The 24827-nt window shown below is 32.8% G+C and overlaps 3 protein-coding genes across 3 annotated transcripts; 2 read left to right on the top strand and 1 right to left on the bottom strand.

The window, feature by feature from the left end:
- Positions 1–135: 135 nt before the first annotated feature.
- HO133_002813 (uncharacterized protein) lies at positions 136–5528 on the top strand (the record flags this gene model as incomplete). Its single annotated transcript, XM_037293738.1, has 12 exons — positions 136–553; positions 630–740; positions 797–1175; positions 1232–1631; positions 1934–2283; positions 2574–2580; positions 2745–3267; positions 3338–3542; positions 3590–3628; positions 3678–3816; positions 3871–3971; positions 4940–5528. The coding sequence occupies 12 exons, from the start codon at positions 136–138 to the stop codon at positions 5526–5528; spliced, it is 3261 nt and encodes a 1086-aa protein (XP_037150567.1).
- A 1885-nt stretch (positions 5529–7413) lies between these two features.
- On the bottom strand, positions 7414–7791 carry HO133_002812 (uncharacterized protein; the record flags this gene model as incomplete). The annotated part of the gene is made up of 2 exons (XM_037293737.1): positions 7414–7542; positions 7594–7791. The coding sequence occupies 2 exons, from the start codon at positions 7789–7791 to the stop codon at positions 7414–7416; spliced, it is 327 nt and encodes a 108-aa protein (XP_037150566.1).
- A 199-nt stretch (positions 7792–7990) lies between these two features.
- Positions 7991–9632, top strand: HO133_002811 (uncharacterized protein; the record flags this gene model as incomplete). The annotated part of the gene is made up of 5 exons (XM_037293736.1): positions 7991–8703; positions 8755–8882; positions 8937–8969; positions 9018–9244; positions 9300–9632. The coding sequence occupies 5 exons, from the start codon at positions 7991–7993 to the stop codon at positions 9630–9632; spliced, it is 1434 nt and encodes a 477-aa protein (XP_037150565.1).
- Between the last annotated feature and the right edge of the window lie 15195 nt (positions 9633–24827).

Here is a 24827-nt window from a genome sequence, read left to right as displayed (position 1 = left end):
GTCTCCTCCATAATATGGAGAGTGTGTGATTTTCCTTGGGCGGGAATGGTCGCTTGAACTTATGCACATTTCCAAAACCAACAGGCCTTTCGCTCTCTTCTCTCGAGTCGCTCTCTTCGCTCCTAAAAAGCGACCATGATTGCCGCCAAGCGTCGTCGTGATGGCTCCATCACTGCAACGCCAACAGTGAGCCAAAGTAATGACGCGCGTGCATCATCCTTTGTCCAATCATCTCCACTTCGTCATTACCAGCGAACCAAGCATCCTCAGCAACGACCTACCAAAAGAGTCGGTCTGCATCTTCCCGGAAACAATCCTGGCTCGAGTGCTCCGTCTTTCTATGTACGTCCTGGCTATCGACATTCCAGCCTCTCTTCCGTTGCTGCTTCCGCTGTCGATGTAGCTCGGGAGAATGACATTGAAGGGGAGCAAGAAGAGGACAGCGATCCTGACGAAGTCATCATGTGCGTTGACATGAGAGAAAGGGGCACCGTCGGTTGTTGTTATTACGAGTCCTCTACGGGCAGCTTGCATTTGGTAGAGGATATTCAATGTGGAGGCTTGGAGATAATTGGCACTTGTTAATATGCTTCTGGGAATTTCTTGTCCACGGACTGATGAGGAGATAGTGAAGCTGCACATTCAGCCCACGGTGGTCATTTTATCAATGCGAGTGGACGAGACCGTCGAGCGGTACTTTGACCCAGATGGAAGGAGTCGAGGTTCAGCCAACGGAGATAGTAAGGACCTCAGACGTCATTTAATGCTCCAGCTTACGCTCTATGTGCTCTGATAGGTGACCAATTCTCTCTGCCCTACGTGCTTGAATTTCGTCCGTCCCAAGAGTTCAGCTACGACGCTGGGAAGAACAAGCTCATCAATCTTCGCCTCTTCGCTGACGGCAGCCCCGAGATTTCATTCATCACACCAGCAGATAATGATCCTTACGATGACTACGGCGAGGGTATCGACGCAGGATATACAGGCCGTCAGGGTCAACTACTAAGGTTATCAGCGTCGATCGATATAGAAAGCCGCTTAACTATCGGATGTGCTGGTGCGCTACTCACATACGTAACAAGGAGGAAAGCGGTCAAATACCTGCCTAACGATGTTAACCCAGGCAACTCGTTCCGTATCTCCACAATTGAAATGTTCAGTCTGAAAGGCATAATGTAAGCATCGGTGTTTCCGACGAATGTGGAGCATACTGCTGAAGCGAAATGCCTAGGTTCGTCAATGCAGACACCTTGGCCTCTTTACAGATACTGCAGTCAGAATCCAACCCAAATACACACAGCCAAGGCCCAACGAATGCCTCCTCTGGATCGAAGGAGGGTCTTTCTGTCTACGGCCTCTTTCACCATTTTGCAAGGACCCCACAAGGCAAATATCTTCTCCGGCAGTACTTTCTGCGCCCGAGTCTAGATTTGAACGTGATCAACCAGAGGCTCGAGACCGCTAGCGTGTTCTTGAGACCAGACAACAATGGTCCAATGAATGGTATCGTTAAGAGCTTGGGTCAGATAAAGAACATGAGGACGGTGATGATACATCTGAGAAAGGGTATCAGCAATGGGTTGAGTAGAGGAGGTGGGATTAAGAGCGGCATCTGGTCGAGTCTCCGATCGGTAAGGCATCTGAATACTGAAGATTCATGCTAATTGTTGTAGTTCGCTTTTCATACGCTGCAAATTAGGGATGCTCTGGCAGAGGTAAACGGCATGGAGAGTCTTAAGATTGGAACGAAAGTGGGCACCGAAATCTCCTACCATCTGCTCCCGAGTAGCTGAAAACAAGAGCTAGATTCTTCAGAAGCTCGATCCTCACGGGCTGGCGAGAATAGGAAGGAACGTTAGTGGGATAGTATGCACTCGCAATTCTGGTTCGTCCCGGAAGAATCAAGTCCACATGCTGAAATCCGCCGTCTCAGGTTGATTTCGTCGCGTCTGCGGATATGCATCGCACTGTGGTCAAGTCGGGTGTCAGCGCTGAGTTGGACAACATGAAACGGACCTACGACGGCATCGAAGATTTGCTAAATCTAACCTCTCAAGAAATTGCCGCGACGATACCGGCAATCTTTAGTCTCGATTTGAATGTCATCTTCTTCCCCCAGATCGGCTTCTTGATCTCAATACCACTCAATCCAGACACTGGTAGAGGCGACTGGGAAGGAGGTGAGATACAGGATCAGCACTGGGATCGCATCTTCTCAACGGCAACGAGAGTATACTACAAGGATTTCCGAATGCGTGAGCTTGACGAAACGCTAGGAGACATGTATGCTGTAATCTGCGGTACGCCCCGAGATGTTGGCAGTATCAGTGGAATGGCCGATGACAACCCGCAGATAAAGAGATAGAGATCATCCATGAGCTCGGGGAGCGAGTTTTAGAGCAAGAAGCTATGCTAAACCAAGCCTCCGATATTTGTGGAGAGCTAGATAGGTCGGTTTACAAACAGACCACTTCCCTCTACTCACTGACCATCATAGCCTTCTCGCGCTTGCACAAGGGGCAAGAAGTTACAAGTTCTCCAGACCACGTATAACACGCAATAACGTCATTCAGATCAAAGGTATGTCCATGTTCGGAGCATAAAATTCCTATTCCGGGCCAAAGTCCTGGCTGTAAAGCATGTTTCGTGAGCGAAAGGCTCTTAGTCTTGGTATTCCTTCACGTTGGTCTAATGCTCGGAATTTTGCTTTTCAAGGATTAATGCTGACTCCACAATTTCCATAGGTGGTCGGTGAGCCATTCTTCCACTCGGACTTCTGCCTGGATGGCACAAATGCTGACTCTAGCAGGCATGCGTTGCAAGAGCTCACAGTTCCAGCATATGTTCCCAACGATACCTTCCTTGTTGGAGGACCTGGCCCCCCAGACCCGACCGAATTTCAAGAAGTCCAAGCTGGAAACGACGAGGCGACTAGGGAAGTCTTCCAGAAAACCATTGACTCCGACGCCTTGGAAGGACCCAGCATGCTGATTATGACCGGACCAAATTATTCCGGCAAAAGCGTTTATCTCAAACAAGTTGCACTAATTGTGTATATGGCACACGTCGGCTGCTTTGTACCGGCAGACCGCGCGATTGTGGGGCTGACGGACAAGATATTGACTCGAATTGCTACTAGAGAGACCGTATCACGTTCTCAGAGTGCCTTCATGATTGACCTGCAGCAAGTTGCTCTTGCGATGACGCTGACAACACACCGGAGCTTAGTGATCATTGATGAGTTTGGCAAAGGAACTGACTCAAGCGGTACAATACCCTTTGAAGAGAATCTCTCTCTTTCAGAAACTACGACTTCATTACTGACTCTGTTTACAAGATGGTGCCGGCCTAGCCTGCGGCGTCTTTGAGCATTTCCTTGGCCTCGGAATTGACAGACCCAAAGTTCTGGGTGCCACTCACTTTCATGAGATAATCGAAAACGGATTCCTGCAACCTCGACCCTCCCTAACCTACGGCTATATGGAGGTGCGTCTCGATCGTGAGGCAAAAGACCTAGAGGATCAGGTAACTTATCTATATAAGTACGAACATCGATACAATGCCAAAGCTCCGCTGACCATACAAATAGCTTTCGAGCCGGCCGTAGTAATACGAGTTATGGCAGCTGGTGAGGCATTGCCAAGCATCATGGGTTATCTCGCTAATTGATACTTAAGCTGCGCGACCTTGAACGGCGTTGACGCGACAATCGTTGACAGGGCCAACTACCTCTTGGATATCAGTGCAAAAGGCGAGGACCTGGTAATTGCATGCGCGAAAATCTCGGAGAAGGAAGAGAACGAGCTGAAGGATGCCGTAAGTAATCCCGATTGCGATATTATGAATTATGAAACACTGAGTCTATGTTAGGAGGAGATAGCAAGGCTGTTTCTGATTCAGGATTTTCGAAGCCTATTCACCAGCGTCAATGGATCTCAAGAGGCTCGAAATATACTGGCAAAGCTGATATGGTCAACTGAATTACCAGAATACCGGTCGGGGAGGATCTCGACTGCGTGCATACACGAGAACTGTTGAGATTTTTTTCGAGATGCCCTACAAGCTTAGGGTTAGTGCTCTAGCCTTTGCACCTAAAAGAACCGCATAATATAGGTACGTGCGGGGAGGCTGGCTTGAGTTTTGATAGACCGGAGCGGCGCCTCGCGCGGCAACGATCGTCGCCGAAGATTCTCCGGACCAAGTACAAGTATGACCTCCGTGCCTCCGAAGCTTCCGACGATCTTTCTCCAAAGTTTCGAACGTTAGATTGCATCGATGTTAGAACTTCTTTTTTCTGCCGGGTATAGGAGATTGAGTTTCATAGTCAATAAAAGTCCTCCAGTTCCTTCTCACATACCTTAGTGTTGCCTCGTTCTCGACCCTGATCTTCGTAAAGCATACTTTTTAATACATTCATAATCATGGCATCTCTACTTGAACTGCTATGCGCGTATCCAATACTAGAGAATCTCGTGGCTGTCTTATTACTTGGTGATCTTTTCAACCTGTCGAAAGCGAATTCAAAATTCCGTGCGGCCGTGCATGGATTTCCCATCAGATCCCTCGAAAAGCCATCTTCGCTCAAAGCAGTGCGTCCAACTCTGTCTATTGGAAGGCACGACACCTCGCATTGGAAGAATCTGAAAGCTAAAAGTCTGCTATGTTGCTCAGAGCCTCAGCACACTCGAGGTGCCAAGATCAATGGATGCCTGATGTGTTCCATGCCTGTTTGTGAGGTTTGTATCATCAAAGCTTCGTTCGGAAGGCGTGACGAGAACACATTCCCAAATCGAATGTGCTCACTCTGTGCCAAATGCTTCGACTCAGGGAATCCTCACCAAGAAACTTCGTTGAACGGCGAAGAAAATATTGTTTTGAATTCCTATCTCATGCGTACAAAATGTATCTGCACAGCTAAAGATGGACACTTGTGCTTGAGGTGCAAGACCAAGCAAAATTCAAACCTCGACATCAGAAACAAACAATGCCATGGCAAAGGATGTTCAGAGCCGAAATCGGAAGGCTTTGGAGGACGCGTCTGTCTCTGGTGTGATTTGCCATTGCCACGTGAGCGTAGCAGAGCAGAATCGAGACGCGAGTACGATGCGAGACATTTATTCGCACGCATGCACTCTTCATATGATCAGCATTCAGGGGAAGGGGCCGAAGATGATTTTATTGACCCTGCTGAACAAGAGGCCGTCTGGGCTTCTTTCCCTTTCACTTCGTCTGCTTCGGAAAGGATGTTATCACCGAAGAAAGTAAAGGCATCTGCTTATGACCACTTCGAAGACGAGAGAAGACAGGAAGTTGAGCGTCTATCGGAACGAAGACAGCTTACAGCTTCTGCTTCGGAGGACGAGAGATGGCGTAGGTCCGAAGACTTACGTAGCTCTGGGTACATGTGTCGTGCTTCTCCACCAACAAGGATACAGGGCCCAAGCTTCTCACTCGCGGACCCGATTGCATCGACTCTTGCTCCAGAAGATGACTCGTCTCTACCAAACTACGAACTCTGCATTCTTTAACTAAACTTAGGCAACAATAGAAAACAGCTACAAAATGCTGAACAAATAGTCTCAGTCATTTCTCAAAAAGCCAATTCACAAGCAACAATATTCTCCAGGCTCTTTATTGTCCGTTTACTCACGGCCGAAGCCTTCGAGGGCTTGGGGTGTTGTTGAAGTAGATGTCAGGAGATTGTAATGAGATTGCGCGGTTCATACTCAGTTTGGTCTGCTGCTACAAAAAGGATAGCATGTTCGAGACTGGGTTTCCTTTTTCTGCTTTCTCTTATCTTATCTTATCTTATCTTATCAAACGCGGGGTTGCATCATTCCAACTGACAGTCCCACCAGGGAATGATCCAGATCCACTGCTGCACAAAGAAGGTCTTGTGAAATAGGTCTCATAAGAAACTTATCAAATCCTTGATACTCTGTAACACTTTTGAAATGCAGGCTGCCAATAAACTACAAATGGCCCTCAGAACGGGCTCTGGCCTGACCTTCGGAGCGTATGTTTGAGTGTTCGATTGAGCATTGCGTGCGAACTGACTGGTTTCCAGTTGGCAAATGCTGCCCGGGAGCAATCAGGCAAGGACTATAGCACGTTGCGGTTTTGACTGGGTTTTGGTAGATACAGAGCATGGAAACATTGATGGTAACACAATCAGTTGCTGGTGTCACACAGAACAGCACCAGCGCCAGCTGGCCACTGACACTCAGTAGACAGCGCCATGCACGAGGCTGTTGCAGGTAAAACAATCACTGGCTCATGTCACATAGAACAATAGATTACCCTCTAGGCACTGACAACCAGCTCTAGCAATTGCAGGTTGTGGGGTCAGCCCAATTGTCCGCATAGCAGCTAATGAAGGCTGGATGGTCAAGCGTGAGGGCCCATGATAGCAGTGCAACGGTAAACTCCGTTAACTGTCCTGCAGGTGCACTCGATTCCGGAGGTACGAATTCTACCAAAACAAAGAACAGATATTCAAAAGTATTCCTATTAACGAGAGCTGCAGCTCATGGCATCATTGTACCCCTTTTATACACCGCAGAGGACGCAAAGAGAGTCGTGCAATCAGCCAAGTTCCCTCCGGAGGGGACGAGAGGTTTCGGATCTCCTTTTCCAATGGAGAAGTTTGGGGGCCAGACCTCGGCAGAAGTAAATTTTTTAAAGACTTCATTACTCGGGCTGTATTGAAGGAGGAAAGCTGACCCCGAAATCTTCATAGTACTTGCAGCAGGCAAACGATTCGTTGGTGACCATCGTGCAGATAGAAACTAAAGAAGCCTTAGAAAACGTACGTGACAGAATCTCGTTCTCCACCGCGTGGCGCTAATTGCCCCGTTTTAGGTCGATGCTATAGCAAAGGTTCCGGGAATAGACGTCTTGTTTGTGGGCCCCTTCGATTTGGGAAATAATATCGGGCATTCAATTGTCGACGGCACAATGCATGACGAGCTGAAAGAAGCCATTGCCAAGATCCACCGAGCAGCGAAGGAGAACGAAAAGAGCAGTGGCATATATTCCACGTCGGGTGATCAAGCTCGTGAGTTCGCTGACCAGGGATTCAACATGGTAAGTCCTCGGCATTCGTTGCTTTCAGCCCATGTTGCAGGAGTACGATATGAATCAGCAGTAGATGCACAAGGCTGGGCATTGCTGATATGCTACTGCTTCATGCAGGTGTCAGTGATGACGGATATGGTTGCATTGCCGGCGTACATGACTTCTGCGTTGACGACGGCCAGAGGCTCTTACGTTCATTCAGCACTGAATATGGGCAAGGGAGCAATGTCAGGGCTTGCAAAGATGACAGGTTCACAAGAAAGCTAGCCTCACCTTACTCCGTAAGGGCATAAGCTATGTACTTATTTGCCCCGAATTGCGGAGCGGGTAATGGATTTATGAGTGTCCCTCGGCCTCATTGATGAGCTCTTCCACCTGTCTTTCGTCAAAATAATGCATCAATTTGCAAGCTTCCGTGGCAATATCAGGCTTCGAGTAGGTATGGAAAACGCGTTGAACGTGGAGCTTCGGCCTCGGGTTAGCTGCGCCTTATTACAAGGGCATTGGAATGCCTACCACAGGAGTATCAAACTCGTAGAGAGGCTTCCACTGCTGTTGATCAGAAGCCATGACATCCACTTGGCGGTAGTCAAAAGTCCTCCTCTTGCTTATTTCCTGAATCACTTTTTTTCCTTTCTCGCAGATTGAGCAATTTTCGCGGGTAAAGAGAGTGACACGGACCGTGTGCTGTAGAAGTCGTACTGATGGCGGCATGGTGGTGGTTGGCCGCAAAGTTTTGATCAAATGCATCACTGTCAAGTAATGCTTTCTCGGCTGACCTTCCTCATCTATTATCTTCAGTCGCACCAGCCCCCTAGCACGTCGGAAGACCTCCCGGACTTTTACCTCAACTTTGAAAATTTTGCGCTTGTGCGAAGCTGTCACAATGGATGTAGGCTCATTTACTCAAGACATGGACTATTCTATCAAACCTCAGGCGACGACGCCTCAGCTTGACACCAGTTCATGGCCTTTGCTGTTGAAGGACTACAGCAGACTGCTCGTTAGGACAGGTCACTTTACGCCTATTCCTTGCGGTGCCAATCCCCTACAGCGGGACCTTGCCGACTATGTACGGTCCGGGGTGATCAATTTGGACAAGCCTTCTAATCCTTCGAGTCACGAGGTTGTCGCATGGATCAAAAGAATACTTCGGGTTGAGAAAACAGGCCATAGCGGCACTTTGGATCCTCGCGTGACGGGCTGTTTGATCGTATGTATTGATAGGGCAACAAGGCTTGTGAAGAGTCAGCAGGGAGCTGGTAAGGAATACGTCTGCGTAATTAGGCTCCATGACAGGCTACCAGGTGGGGAGGCACAAATGAACAGAGCGTTGGAGACCTTGACTGGATCATTATTCCAGCGTCCACCATTGATATCTGCTGTTAAACGTCAATTGCGTATCCGAACAATATACGAGAGCAAGCTCTATGAGTTCGACAATGAAAGACACCTCGGCGTTTTCTGGGTCAGCTGTGAGGCTGGATCGTACATCAGGACACTGTGCGTTCATTTGGGCTTGATATTGGGGGTAGGGGCGCATATGCAAGAGCTGAGAAGAGTGCGAAGTGGGGCGATGGACGAACGTCAAGGCTCGGTGACGCTGCACGATGTCCTCGATGCACAGTACGTCCCACGGCTAATCCTGTGATGGATTCATATTAACGCTTTTTACAGATGGAGCTTCGATAATACTCGGGACGAGTCATACCTGAGAAAGGTAGTCCAGCCATTGGAAAGTCTGCTCACCACATACAAACGAATCGTAGTTAAAGATAGCGCCGTTAATGCTGTTTGCTATGGTGGTAGGTGTCTGTTTGAACATTCAATCTATCGACCGAAGTGCTCATATTTCATAGCGAAGCTAATGATCCCGGGTCTCCTACGTTACGGTAAGTCCTGTTCCCTCCCAACATTTCGTCCATATTAACCCGGAACAGAGAGCGAAATTCACGTCCACGAAGAAGTTGTGTTGATGACAACAAAAGGCGAAGCTATTGCTCTCGGCATTGCACAAATGTCTACCGTGGAGCTCTCTAGCTGCGACCACGGGGTCGTAGCAAAGGTCAAGCGATGTATCATGGAACGTGATTTATACCCACGAAGATGGGGCTTAGGTGCTGTCGCTCTCGAGAAAAAGAAGATGAAATCGGACGGCAAACTCGATGTAAGCCTTGGATTTTGTGGTCTGAAAAGAGTCGAGATAGCCTGACTGTTTGCAGAAATATGGTCGACCAAACGAGGCCACCCCTGTCAAATGGCAAGAGGATTATACCGACTTCAACGCCCCCTCCAGTATCAATGGCTCTACCCTTGGCCCGCCTGTCACTACACGTTCAGGCTCTGATGCTTTGGTGGTGGGGCCTCCTGCTCCTGCCGTCAGCGGCCAAGCAGCGGTTGCAGAGGCCGAGCTTGGAGAAGGCGGAGGAGGGAAGAAGAGAAAGGCAAGGGAGGAGGAAACGTCAGAAGAAAGGGCTGAGCGAAAACGAAGGAAGAGGGAACAAAAAGAGAGGCGCATAAGCAAGCCCGAGAGTGATACCAAAGAACAAGATTGAGCGACGGTTGATCCTCTTCATCTGATGCTTATCAACAATCTCGAACGAGGATATCCGAGGGTACGCTCTTGCTGACTAGGTCAGTAGACTGCGATATGCAATATTTTCCCCACGTAGTTTGTTACGAGGTGGGATACCCGGTTGCATATCGCTGTTGTCCGAGAGTCATTCAAGCAATCAGCGGCTTGCCGAGCTTATACCCAGAAAATGTTTACCCAGCAGAGTAGCTCGATAAGGGTCACTTCTGTAAGCATACGATCTACTTTTCATTTAGCTTCGACGGCTCTGTGATCTTAACATCAGGAATCTGTTGGAGAAATTGCCGGGTCTCACGGGAATCGTTGTTGTCCGCAATTCGACACGCTGCTGTCTAAAGATAAACCAGAGAGGTTTCCCATAGCTGTATAGCGCTGCGCCGCAGGCTCCTGCTCTTCGAGTTGCAAAATGTGCAGTGATTTAATTTCCTCTCGTAATATTTCCTTTCCAAGCCCCCCCCATCTCCTCATTTTTCTATGTGAATATGAACATCCACAGTAGTGCTAGGCAAGTGGATTGTGTAGAGAGCAATTGCCAACGTCTACGAGTCAGGAGCTTACCACCCCGAGGACAGCTTCAAAGACAGTACAAACTTCGTGGCAAAGACCCTAAGGGATCAGATGTGTAGATGTTGGGACACTATAATAGGTGAGTGTAAGTATCCGCTCACCCCCCGTCGGAGGCTGTTTACTCAGTAGTCGAGCAGATGGGTAAGGTAACTGCCGTCGCTGCGCTTCTCCCATCCTGTATTAGGGGATCCGTGAGCCTCGTAGAAGGTTCGGCTGCTCTCGATCTTGCGACAGTCAAAGACTCCCTTCGCCCCATATCGCTATCAGTCGAGGAAGGTCCGATGGCTTATAGACTATCGTCATTCAATGGACACTTCTGCGAAGTGGTACTTTGCTGCTTTTGCGCGAGTCACTAATCTTAGCATGTCCAGCCTCTGAGACGACCAGAAGCCGTCTCCTACCCAGGTGAGCTACATTATACCAGATTTCCCTCCAGGCGACTAACAATGTCCATATCTCTTACCCCTATTTTCTTAATCATTGGGAAACTAGAATCGCGATTTTGGCACCCCCCTTCAAAAAACAAAAAAAGTGCTTTTCTTAAATAGTCTTATACCCCTATATTAATTACCCCTATATTAATTACCCCTATATTCTTAATCATTAGAAAACAAAAAAGTTCCCGCAAGCACCCCCCTCTCGAAAATCGAAAAATGAAACTTCTAAAATAACTTCACAACGATAAATTATGATTTTCTAAAAACTTTATAACTATAAGAAGATATAATAAAGATCAAGATCTATAATTTTTAAATTATTCTTATTATCTACTATATAGTAAAATAAAAATCTATTAAATTCTTAAGATTTTTTAGATAAGTCTTGGCGATTATAGAATAGCCGAGGTAACTTTTCAACGTAAAGCGTATATTTTTAATTTATACTATATCTTACGATAGAAAAATTAAAATCTTTTAAAATTCTTAAAATTAATTATTTAGTATTATGAGAAAAGATTATAAAAATTATAGATTATAAAGAGTGGTGATTGTAAAGATATTCAAGAAATTTCAATTTTTGGTTTTCGAGGGAGGGGTCAGGGAATGAACCGTGTATCGAATAATGATATTAGTGGTGTCATATGAATGGAATATTAACTATGAAGGTTGCTAAGTAACATGTGTGCCGAAGTCATCAGAGTGCCAAGCCGCCAAGGAGCTAGCCCGAATAAAGCCTAGCGTAAGTCTGGAGAAGGAATGCCGGTTGAAACCATGACATTACCCCCCCCTCAAATGGCCATGTCCCTATGGTCCAAATCATGGCGACGGCGAGGTGGCAACAGCGAGACGATCGTCATGATCCATGGTGCACTGGCCTTTATAGTCTGAAGCATATTTACTACCCCCTGAAACAACAACTTTGAACTTTTTTCTCGCAGACACTCTCAGTGTCTGACCGTGGCATTGAGCCAAATCTCATGTAGCAGGCCTGCGGACGCAGGCAACAGGGGTATCAATGTGGGGCAATAGCCCGGGAAGGTGCTTGAAGTAATGGTGTGGGGTGCTGAGAGGTGGTGTGATGGATTCGTGGTTTTGGCGCATTGCCGAAAAACGTGAAAAAAATCGAAATCGAATGAGGCCAATTCGTTCAAAAACGCAAAGTCCGATGATTTGCCGAATCGAAACTGATTTGAATGCGCTAGCCGCATGCGGCTAGGCGGAACGGTTGTGTTGAGATTCTGAATAGTAGTGTTGAGGCCACGAATCTGGGCCTGGTAATGCTGAATCGTCAATGACGATTCAGGACGGGTTTCTTCTTGATCCGAGTCCATAACGGATCAGGTGGAGATCTCTCCACTGATGCAGGCAGGTAACAGGTAAGGCAAGCGAGAGATAGTCGAAATATCTCCCCGCAGAGGCAGGGTAGGCAGGCAGGCAGGGAATCGTCCGAATATCTCCTCCACAACAAGGCGATTGAGTAGTCGATATTCGAGAGATCCCCGCAGAGGCAGGGCAGGCAGGCAGGCAGGCAGGTAGGCAGGCAGGTAGGCAGGCAGGGAATCGTCCGGATATCTCCTCCACAACAAGGCGATTGAGTAGTCGATATTCGAGAGATCTCCGCAGGGCAGGGCAGGCAGGCAGGCAGGGAATCGTCCGAATATCTCCTCCACAACAAGGCGATTGAGTAGTCGATATTCGAGAGATCCCCGCAGAGGCAGGGCAGGCAGGCAGGCAGGCAGGCAGGTAGGCAGGCAACAATAGCTTAGCTCACGGCTATGTTGGATAGTTAATATTATGTCAGGGAATGAACCGTGTATCGAATAATGATATTAGTGGTGTCATATGAATGGAATATTAACTATGAAGGTTGCTAAGTAACATGTGTGCCGAAGTCATCAGAGTGCCAAGCCGCCAAGGAGCTAGCCCGAATAGAGCCTAGCGCAAGTCTGGAGAAGGAATGCCGGTTGAAACCATGACAGGAGGGGTGCTTGCGGGAACTTTTTTATTTCTTAATGATTAAGAATATAGGGGTAAGTTCTAGAAAACTAAAAAGTTGCCGTAAGCATCTCTCCCTCGAAAATTCGAATATTGAAATTTCTTAAATAACTTTACACGAATAATTTATAATACTCTAGAAATTTTATAGTTTATTAAAAAGATATTAAATCTTCAAGTTTCTAATTTATAGAGGATTTTAATTATTTATTATTCTGTAAAATAAAAGTCTTATAGAATATATATATTTCTTTAAGATAGTCTTAGCGTTTATAAAATAGCCGAGATACTTTTTAACATTAAGCGTATTTTTATACTTTATAATTTTACTTAAGATATTTAAGCTAGAATTTTCTAAAAATTTAAAAATTAATTAATTAATATAGTAAGTATTAGCTGAGATTCTTAAAGAGAATTTAATTATCGAGCGAAGTCGTAGTATAGCTAAGACTTTTAACGTATATAGATTTAATATAGAAGCTTAAGAAGATAATATTCTCTATTTTTTCTTCTTACTTCTATAAGAATTAGTCTTACTATAAGATCTATATACGAATATATATATATTTACTACTAAATTTATATTATTATATAACTTTAAATCTATTTATACTTAATTATATAAGTCTATTTAATAATTCTAATTCTTTTATTTTTTAAAGAATAGTAATTGAAAATTAATATAATAGTTATTACTCGATTATAATTATAACGAAGTAAAAATAATAATAAATCTTTTATATCTTAAATATTATTAGATAAAATATTATCTTAAATTATAAATTTAATAAATCTCGATTATATAAGTAATAATAAAGCTAATCGACTAAAGATTATAATAGCGATATTATTAATTTCGACGTTAATAAATAAATAGCGTAGCGTATTTATTATTAAGATTTATTATTAAAAAGACGTCGTTTTATAACTCTTAATAAAAAAATCGATATTTTTAAATATAGTAAAGTATATAATAACTACACGCTAAGTAATTTTAATATATTATTATTATTATTACGCGAAAGTAGTCTAGATTCTAATATAAGATTAAAATATATCTTAAAGAGAACTTCGATTTATATATTAAGATATTCTTATAATATTTATTCGAAAAAATTAAATTTATATTATAATAAATCTATATATAAATATTAAGAGTAAACTTATAACGCTAAGATAGCGTTTCGTATTAACTCTCGAAATTTTAAGATTAAAAGAGATAAAATTCTTTAGATAATATAATTTTTTAAAAAGAATTCTAAAAAATAATAGTATAATAAGAATAAACGAAATTCTATAATCTTAAATAGCTAAAGCTATTTCGAGAAATTTCTTTTTAATAAAATTAAGAATTTTATTAATAAGTAATTTAATATTAATTAAGAGTATATAAATACGAGATAAAGAACTAGTTAGATTATATATTAAATCGATATTTATCTTATTAAATTAGAGACTTAATTATTATTATATAACGAATAATAAAGAATTATTTAATTAATAATAAGACTTTATCTAAAGATTTAAGAGATTATTATTAATATAAATATTATCTTAATAAATAGAAATAAGTTAATCTCGCTAATTATACGCTTAAAAAATATTAAGTATAAAATAAATATACGCTTCTTATATAATTATCGTATTAAGAAAATCTTTAATTCTTAAAATTATAAGAAAGATAAATTCTAGAAGAACTAAGAAAGTTGATTTTATAAAGATAAGAAAGCGTATACTTTATATAAACGAGATATATCTAAATTATATAATAAAACGATTTAGAATAAAAAATATTTTAAGAAGATTAAATATTATAATTATTATAAGAAAGACTATTATATCTATAAGTATAAGATACTTAAATAAAATAATATTATTAATATTTCTATCGATTCGACTAATAAATTTAATATTTATATTATTAAGATAATAGAAAAAGATAAATCTTTATTAAAGACTCTATAATAATAAAAGCGAGTAAAGAAGTATTTATTATATTTAGCTTAATCTATAAAAGTTAAATAATTATTAAAAATATAAAATCTAACTTAATATTAATAAGTATTTATTTTAATAATAAAGTCGAGGTTAATATAATTAGCTAGCATTTCGCTCTTAAATATAACTTATAAAAATTTAATATACTATTATTAAGTTTAAGATAAATAAATAGCAATTTAATATACTATTATAATATTTATTATATAGTTTATAAATTATAAAATAGTTAGAAATATATAAAGAGATATAAATATATCTTCTATTCGATTATAAAGAAAGATAATTCTTCTTTTATTTTAAATATATCGACTTTATCTAATAAAGATATTAAGCTTAATATTATTATAAGAATTTAATATTTCGATATTAATACGATATCGATAAATCTTTTTTTATTATAGAAATTTATTAATATATTAAAAGAGAAGAGTATTATCTACGCTTTAATTATTATTAATATTATTAATATAATTATAATTAAGTCTTTAATTAGCGTAGCGTAAATAAAGATAACTTATATAAATAGTAATATCGCTACATCTGTTAGGAGACAATGTGACTATGTCATGATTTGATGTGTGATGTAAAGATGTTCATTATTCTATGTGCCTACAGGGCAGATATGTGCGGTGCCAAGCCACGCTAGGCCCGATTGGGTGGTGGCTCTGAAGGAGGCCTTGGCGTACCGTGACAACATCGAAGCTATCTAAAGAATTATAAGAATATAAAAATAGATTCTTAATTTAGAAAATAGATTAATTATTACTTTATAAGAGTTATAATTATATTATTAAAATTATAGCGAAACTACTATTTAACTTATTATATAATTTATCTAATATTAAATTAGCGAAATTAAAATATTATCTAAATAATACTTTAACGAAAAATTAGATTTAGTATTTTATTAATTTAATTAAAACTTTTATTCTCTTTATATTAAAGAAGAATAAAGATTTATATTTATATATTAATTATTAAGATCTAAATAAAATAATAATAAAAAATCGCTATCTTTTACTCTTAATTAGTAAGATATTAAATTATCTAAATAATATTAAGAAATTTACTAAGTTAAATCTAAAGAATATATATTATTATATTTAATTTAGAAAAGATAATAAATAAAAAACTACGTTTCGAATATATTATAATTACTTTAAGTATCTAATTATATCTTTTAATCTAATTAACGCCTTTATAACTTTTTAAGCTTATATTAATAAGTCTTTAATAAAGCTAATTAATAAGTTTTATATAATCTATTTAAATAATATTCTTATCTATATTAATTTATAATCGAAATATCTAGATTATATTAAGTAAATATTTAAAAGACTTAGATAATTTAGCTTATATATAAATCTAAAGAAATATAAATTCTTTATTATTAAGATCGAATTTTCAAGCTTTATTATATCTATTATTAATATTTCGATAAATAAATATAGAGTAGAAATAATTTAAGATTAGTTAAAATTTAAGATCTATTATAAGATATAAATCTTTTTAAAATTTATAAACTTCTATTAAAGATTTATTTATTACTATTTTTAGATTACTAGATCTCTAATAAAATTATTAAAAGAGAGTATTAAGAGTATTAAGTTAATTTTTTTTAAACAATTTAATAATATTATATATATATTTATTTAACTATATAATATCTTTTTAAATATATCTATATTACGATATTATAATTCTAAACTTTTAATTTAAATTAAAATAAATATTTTAGAATTTATCTTAATAAGTATTTTAATTTAATTCTAGATAGATAATAAGTAGTAATATTTAATAGTCTTTTATTTTAGAAAGATAATAGCGGTAAAGCGAAATTATAAAATCTATAATTAGAAACTTCTCGCTATTATAACGACGTTTAAATATTAATATTATTATTTAAAAGAAAGTCTATATTCTATAGAAGTATTAATATATTATAATAATTTAAAATACTTTATAAAATTATTTAATTTAAATAATCTTTAAATTAGATAGATAATAAAGTTATTAATATTCGACTTTATTATTATATATAAATCTAATAAGATAAATTTAATTAATATATTATTTAGACGCCTTAATTATAAGAATAAAAATAAATTATTAAATTAACTCTTATTTATATTATAGTAAAAGCTATTAATAATAGAAAGTTTAATAAATTCTATTTTTACTATAATAAGAATAGTATATAGATAAATTAAAAGCTATAAGAATATCGAAGTATATTTCTAGCGAAGAGTATTTATTTATATTATATAGTCTAGATATAAGTATATAATATTCTCTAGATATTAATAAGATAAAAGAAGTAATTATTTAAAGAGTAATATTTACGAGTTTAATAATTATAATAATATAAGAGACGTATTTAGATATAATATATTCTTTAAGATTTAAAAAATTTTAATCTAAAAATCTAAAGAGTTTAAATAAGATCTTTATTTATTATTATTATAATATAACTAAAAAGTAGCTTAATTTTATTATTAAAATTATTAATTATAAATAGTTTATCTTATATTTAATTATTTAAATAGTAATAGCTAGCGAAATAATATATAATTCGAATAATAAATTTATATTTAAATTTATTAAGACTCTTTAATATAAGAATATCTATATTTAATAATAATATAACGATATAATATAGAATAAGTAAAAGAGAAATATTAAAGTTTAAATAATAAATAATTAGAGATTATCAAAGTATAAGAATATATTATATATTTCTAAAGAGGCTTTTATTCGCGAAGAGCTATTAAGACTTTATTATAATAACTCTTTAATAAGATATTTTAAATTTAATAAAATAGTTAAATTATTAAGTTAAAAATATTATTAAGATAGTATAAAGATAGATATAAAGTTATATATTAATATATATAATATCTATTAGCGAGTAAAGATGAAAAGATATTACTTTTATAGCGAGTTAAATACGCTTTCTTAGTCTAGCGAATCTTAAAAAGAAATTATAATAAATTTTATTATTAATCTATCATTAAGTAAGCGTAATAAATATATTTACGATATAATATTTATTATAGTAAATCGATATATTAAGATAATAAAATATTTTTTTATAATTAAAAAGATTAATATAATATAATTATTAGATCTATTTTATAAAGAAATTACTTTAAAATATAGTTTATTAAATAATATTATATCTAATTATAATTTTATTTTTACGAATATATTTTAATTAAAAGTTTATTTTTAATAAAAGATAAAACGTAGACTAAGTATTATATTTTATTTTTAAATTAATAATTAAATTAAGTAATAGAATTAGATATTAAAGTATTATTTATAAGTCTACTATAATAAAAGATAGAATAATTAAATAAAACTTTTATTAATTATAAAGTTTATTTATTAGTAAAGCGAATATAAGATGTTAAAATATAATCTATTTTATATAATATATAATTATAATTTAATTTTAAATCTAATTATTAAGAATAGCGATTCTAAAAGAAAGATATCGATATTAAAAGAATATATAAAGAAGATTTATATATTACGCGAATCGCTAGCGAATAGATAATATAAGCTTATTAAATTATAAGCGAAGACTTATAATAAGAAATATTAGTTTTAAATATTTAAAAAAGAAGACTTAATAATATTATTAATAAAAAAATTTAAGTAAAAGAGATTAAATAAAAAGCTTTTAGATAAGACTATTAATTCGTTTATTATTTAAAATTATATTAAGACTTAGATATATCGCTTAGTATTATTACTTATCTATCGAATTTATAATATCTTTTATATATCTCTTCTAGAGCTTTATAAGCGTAGAACTAATAATAATAATATATTTAAATATATTATTCTAGAATTTATTAATAATATCGAAGAATAAGAAATAAAAAAGATATTAAATAAGTATAAGTAAAAAGATAAAGTAAAGTATCTAATTCGATAGATTAAATATTCTATTAAATATAATTATTAAATTATTAAAAAGAATATAAAATATACGAAGAAGTTATATATAGTTTTCTAAAAGCTAAAGTTATATAAATATAAGCGAAGAGTATAATAAATATAGATATAAAAAAGAGCTCGAAGATTAACGATTTTAAAAATAATTTAAAAGATTATAAGTAGTAAGATTTAATATACTCGAAGATATAGTAGTAATAAATATATATAAAAATCTATATATTCGAAGATATAATATAGCTATCGAAATTAAATTAAAAATTATATAGATTAAAGTCTTATTATAAACTAAGTTATAATATAAAAAGAAGATATATTCTTACTATCTAGAAATCTACTTTAATAGAAAATACTTAAAGACGCTAATATATATTTAGCCTAAGCTCTTTAAGCCTCTTAGATCTAATAGAAATAGCTCTACTAAAGACTTCTATAGAAGACTTTTATAATACTATATTAAATATTAATGAAGAAAAAATAAGTTAATATTCTTATTAAGATAGTAGTAGAAATAGACGCTTTATTAGTATAGTAAATATATAAATTAGATATATAGTAAATAGTAAAAGTCTTTCGCTCTAGACTTTAGAAGTTTTCTTTATTAATTCGAAAAACGATTTAATATAGATTACTATCTAATTAGCAAAGTCTTATATAACTTTTCTCTTTCTCTTTTAAGTATAAGTTATAATACTTATATAGACTATAATACTTACGTAATTCTAATACTCTTATCTATCTTTTATCTAGTAGATAAAATAAGTATTAGTTTATATTTATAGTTATTTATTAGCTCTATTATATTAAATAAATTCTCGATTATATATTATATATTATATTTATAATCTTAATCCTTTTAATATAGTAAGTACTTAAACTTTTTATATATAATTTATTTATTTATAATTATTTTAACTTCGAAGTTATCTTCTTTATTATAAATAGACGACGATTCTATATTAATTCTTTTCTTATATAAATCTAAAGCTTTAATTATAATAATAGTAGTTAGCTCTAATTAGACGATTAATATAATTAAATAAATTTATATAACTAATAATAACTTCAATTAATATACTAAATAATTAATCTTTACTAGAATCTTAAAGAGATTAATATATTATTACGAGAGTTTTCTATTTAAAAGATTTAGAATCGAGTATTTATAGTATAATCTAAGAAAAACATTATTCTCTTTCTTAAGATTTAGCGCTAAATACTTTATATTATATCTTACTTTTATAATAATAGATAAAAATACTATAATATTATCCGCCTCTTTTTTTTTAATTAAATAAAGCTTATAAAAGGCTTTCGTAGATATTAAGAGATTCGTAAGTAATATATCTATAATATTATTAATTTTAAAATTATAGTATAGTTCGTTAAATATTAAGTCTATAATATTACTCGAAAAATTATTAAAAATAATCTAAATATATAATAAGATTTTATTTTATTTATTATTAAAATTCGTAGTAAGATAAAAATGTAATATTATCTTCACCGTTTAATTAATTTATTTAAATTAATTATTTATCTATAAATAATAAATTATAAATATTAAGAACTTAATATATAGTCTACTAAAAATCTTCTTTTAGAAAATAAATATAAAATATAAATCGCGATTGTTAATAATATACTTTAATATATCCTAGTTATACTATAGTAATATATAAAATATTACCTCGACTTATTAAATAGTAATCTAAGTCTTCTTTCTCGATATTAAAAGATTTTTTTTAATAATCTTATATATAATAATAAGTAGATAATTATATTCTACTTTAATAAGAGATAAGATAATAATAAAGTTTATAATTATAATATAAAAAGAAATAGCTAAAATAATAATTGAAATAAGAGATCTATATAGCTTATATCTCTTAGTCTAATTAAATTAATATTTAGAATAATATACTATATAAGTCTATAAGCGCTTAAATAGATATTTAATAAAAATCGTATAAGATAATTAATTATAATATTTATAATAACCTTTATAATTAAATAGATTGTAAGCTTACTTAAATATCTCTTACTCTATAAAAGATAGAACGCCGAGACGCTATTTATCCTCGCTGTTAATATAATAAATAAAGCCTTTTCTTAGTATAAATGAAATTTTAGAAATACGCTTTATAGACTTTACTTAAGTAGTATAAGTTAATAATATTATAATTGCTAGCGTAATAATAATTTTCTCTACTAAAGACTTTAGCATCTATAAAAATCTTTTCTAATAAAAATTCTTAATATATTCTTACTTTAATCGCTATTTAAAATTATTTAATATTTCTATAAGAGTAATATAATAGATTATTACTAGCTCGATAGATGTAATACTTAAAAGCTTTAACTAGCATTTTATACTCTTATATAATATATCGAGTACTTTCTTAAATTTTATAAATTACATAATAGAAGCTTATAATAAATATAATAATATATTAGATATAATATTAAATTTATCTACTTTATAGCGAAGCTTAAGATTAAATATTAAAAGATATTAAAATATATAAATTAGGCGAAGATTAAATTTATTAATACTAATAGTATTAAGTGTAATTTACTTAGAAATAAAAATCGTAGCTAAATAATTAATATAGACTATTATCGACGACTTTAAACTAGATTTAATTATATATTAAATCTTTTTTACGATTTATACTATACCCGCGACTTCTAATTTCGTAAATTAATAATTATATTTAGTTATATTTAAATATCAACTTAAGAATATAATTAGTTAAATATTTATTCGCGCTATCTTACTTAAGCTTTTAGAAATTTTATTTTATTTATAATAATATATTATAGTAGCAAATTCGAAGCTTTTAAAGGCGTTTAGATCTATAAATAAGAGTTTTATAAAGTTATAATATACTAGAAAAGAGAGATTAGTAGAAACTTACTAAAGCTTATAAAAGATTTTTACTTCTACTTCGATAGAGGTATAGAATAATATCTTAATAGTAAATCGTTTATATAATAAATTCTTAACATTAACTTCTAAGCTCTTAATAAAAATAATCTTTTATTCTTATAGCGGATTAATAAGTTACGCGTAATAAGAAATCGAAGAATAAAGTTATTCTATAAATTTAAGAAAGATTTCGAGATCGTATAATATTTTTAGAAATCGTAGATTAATAATTATATAAATTTTCTTCTATAATATAGATATATCTAATTCGTTAACTCGTTAATCTAATAGAGTAATTAATAAATAGTTAATAAATAATTTAATAGACGATAGACTTACTCGCTTACTACGAAAGAGCTCGAAGATTTAATAAAGATAATTAAGATATTTTTATAACGTATATAAAAAGATAATAATATTATTTATAAATACTTTAGTAAAGACTTTAAATAAGTGTAATATAGTATTTATTTATCTTTAGATATATAGTGGGAAATTCTTATACCTTATTAAGACGATAGTAAATTCTTTTTATTCTCTATAACTAATTATTGTAAATTTATAATAATTATTACGTATTATATGTTAGGAACAGCCCCTACGGAGGCCCTACGGGGCCTCTGCGGGCAGGTATTTAGGTCCAAATAGGGGTGTCTGGCTGTCAAGCGCAGACACCCCCGGGACCAGGCTTTTTTAGCTGAGTTGCTAACATTATAAGAAATTAATAAAATTAATTTATAACGTTTATAATTAATAGATATATATATTCTAATAATAATATTATAATTTTCAACTATAGCGATAATAAGTAAGAATCTATTTCTATTATCTTATTAAGCTCGCGTATATCTACTATAATATATCCCTTATAATTATTAAAAGTATTCTTTCAAACTATAAAAATAGAGTAACTATATAATATAGATTATCTAAATTATATTATTTTTCTTTAATTATATAACTTATTAAACGTAATATCGATAACTTTCTTATTTTTTTATTTTATTAGATATATCTTAGCAGATTTAAATATTATATTAGACTTTAAGAAAATAAATATTTATTTCTTCTCTAATATATCTATCGTTTAATCTTAATTAATAAAAAGATTTTAATACTTATTAAGTAAATATATTAAGAATTCTATTACTTCAGATTTTCTATAGATCGTTACTCCGTTTAATATAATATATTCTAAAAATAAATCGATAATAATAATTATACTATTAAATAAGATATTCGTAGTAGACTTTCGTAGACTAATTTAAAGATTAGATACTACTATTACTATTATAATAATTATTATTATAATAATATCGCGTACTAACTTAATCTTCTAATTTCTTTATTTAATAATAGTGAGATTAATATAGTATACTTTAATAGAGAAGTATCTATCTTATTTATATTCGTTTAACACATCTAGTTATATCTTATAAAAAATAATAATAAATAGATCGATATCGTTTCTTATTTAAACTATTTAAAAAGATATATCTACTATATAGATATAGACTTCTTTAATATAGCTTAATAATATTAAGTATTATAATTTAAAAAGTAAGTCTCTATTTATTAATAACTCGCTAGTATAAATTATTAATACTTATATCGTAATACGAGAAGATAGAATTATATAAGATAATAACTTTATAATTTACTTAATAGACTTAAAGTAAGTATATAAATTTATAAATATAATTATATCTCGATAATTATTTATCTTAATAAATTAGATAGTAAAGTTAATAATTATTTATTCTAGCGTTAGAATATTAACTTTAATTAATATATTAATCTTAAGATTATTAATAATATAAATCTCTTAAGTAATCTAAATAAAGATACGTATACTATCTAAAAGTACGCCTTTTATATAAAAGATAAAGATCGCGTACTCGTTAGAATAATAGATTTTAAATCTTAAATCTTAAATTGAGATTTTAATAGCTATCTTTTTAACTTTAATAAAAATAAAAATAAAAATTTAATTAGCTATAGTTATAATATAGCTAATATTAATATAAAACTTCTTCTTTTTATTTATTAGCTTTTAATTAATATAGATAATAATATAGTAATAATTTTAAAAGATATATCTAATCTCTAGTATAGGCTTAAATACTAAAAAAATAATAAGAGGCTTTATAATAGACTTTCTAGACTTAAAGATTAAGGCGTTTATAATAAGATTCTTACTAATACTTATAGAAGAAGTAATACTTATAAAAGACTTTTTCTAATACTCTTCTCGAAGATAATTAAAAAGCTTATTATAAGAGATAGTCTTATATTAATAATACTTATACTAATAATTTATAATAGATATTATCTTTAAGAAATAGCCTTTAATAAGATCTTTATAATTATTATAAGCGAAGTTATTATATATTTCGTAATTATAATAATTCTTAAAGCTTTTTATTAATATTACTTTAAATATTTTAAATTAATATAAAGTATAACTAGTATAAATATCTTAATTAATTTTATAATCTTATAATAAATCTAATTTATTCTTATTATCTTTTTTAATTACTATTTAATATACTCGCTATAAGCGTAATTAAAATCTATTTTAATTTTAATTCTAATAATTATCGCTATTTAAATAAAGCGATTAATAATTAAATAGTCTCGAATCTAACGCGTTTTCTTCTATTATTAAAGACGTTATAATTTATAATTTTATTAGCGACGCTAATAGCGAGATATAGACGTTTTCTTAAGTATTTTAATACATCTATAAATATTACTAATTACTTTAATAGTTTTAATAAATTAAGAGACGTTAATTACTTTAATAAGTATTTTTATATATAAAAGATTTCTATAGATATAAGTATTACTAATTATTCTAGTAAGCTTAAAATTAAAATTAATATTAAGATTAAAATTATCGAGATAAATATTTATGAGAATCTATTCTTTTTTACTACTATTATTAAGAATATAAAGTCTATCGCGAATAGCGACTAGTATACTCTTATTATTAATACTTTTACTTATTAAATAATTTTAAAAATTAATTATAATTAGTAATAGCGTTTAGCTCTAAAATATCTCGCTAGAATTTTATATTAAGTCTATTTTAGATAAATAGTATATAATTCTTTATAATATCTATATCCGTATTCTAAGCTACTCTTATAATTCTTTAAATATACTCTTATAACTCTTAATAATAGGCGATATCTTATATTAAATACTTTTCTTATAATAGAATTACTATATCTTAAGAATATAATAACTTTTAATA

The sequence above is a fragment of the Letharia lupina genome (genome assembly GCF_014066315.1).
Source record: "Letharia lupina isolate WasteWater1 chromosome Unknown contig_15, whole genome shotgun sequence".
NCBI classification, from domain to species: domain Eukaryota; kingdom Fungi; phylum Ascomycota; class Lecanoromycetes; order Lecanorales; family Parmeliaceae; genus Letharia; species Letharia lupina.
This window is presented reverse-complemented; position numbering and strand designations above follow the sequence as displayed.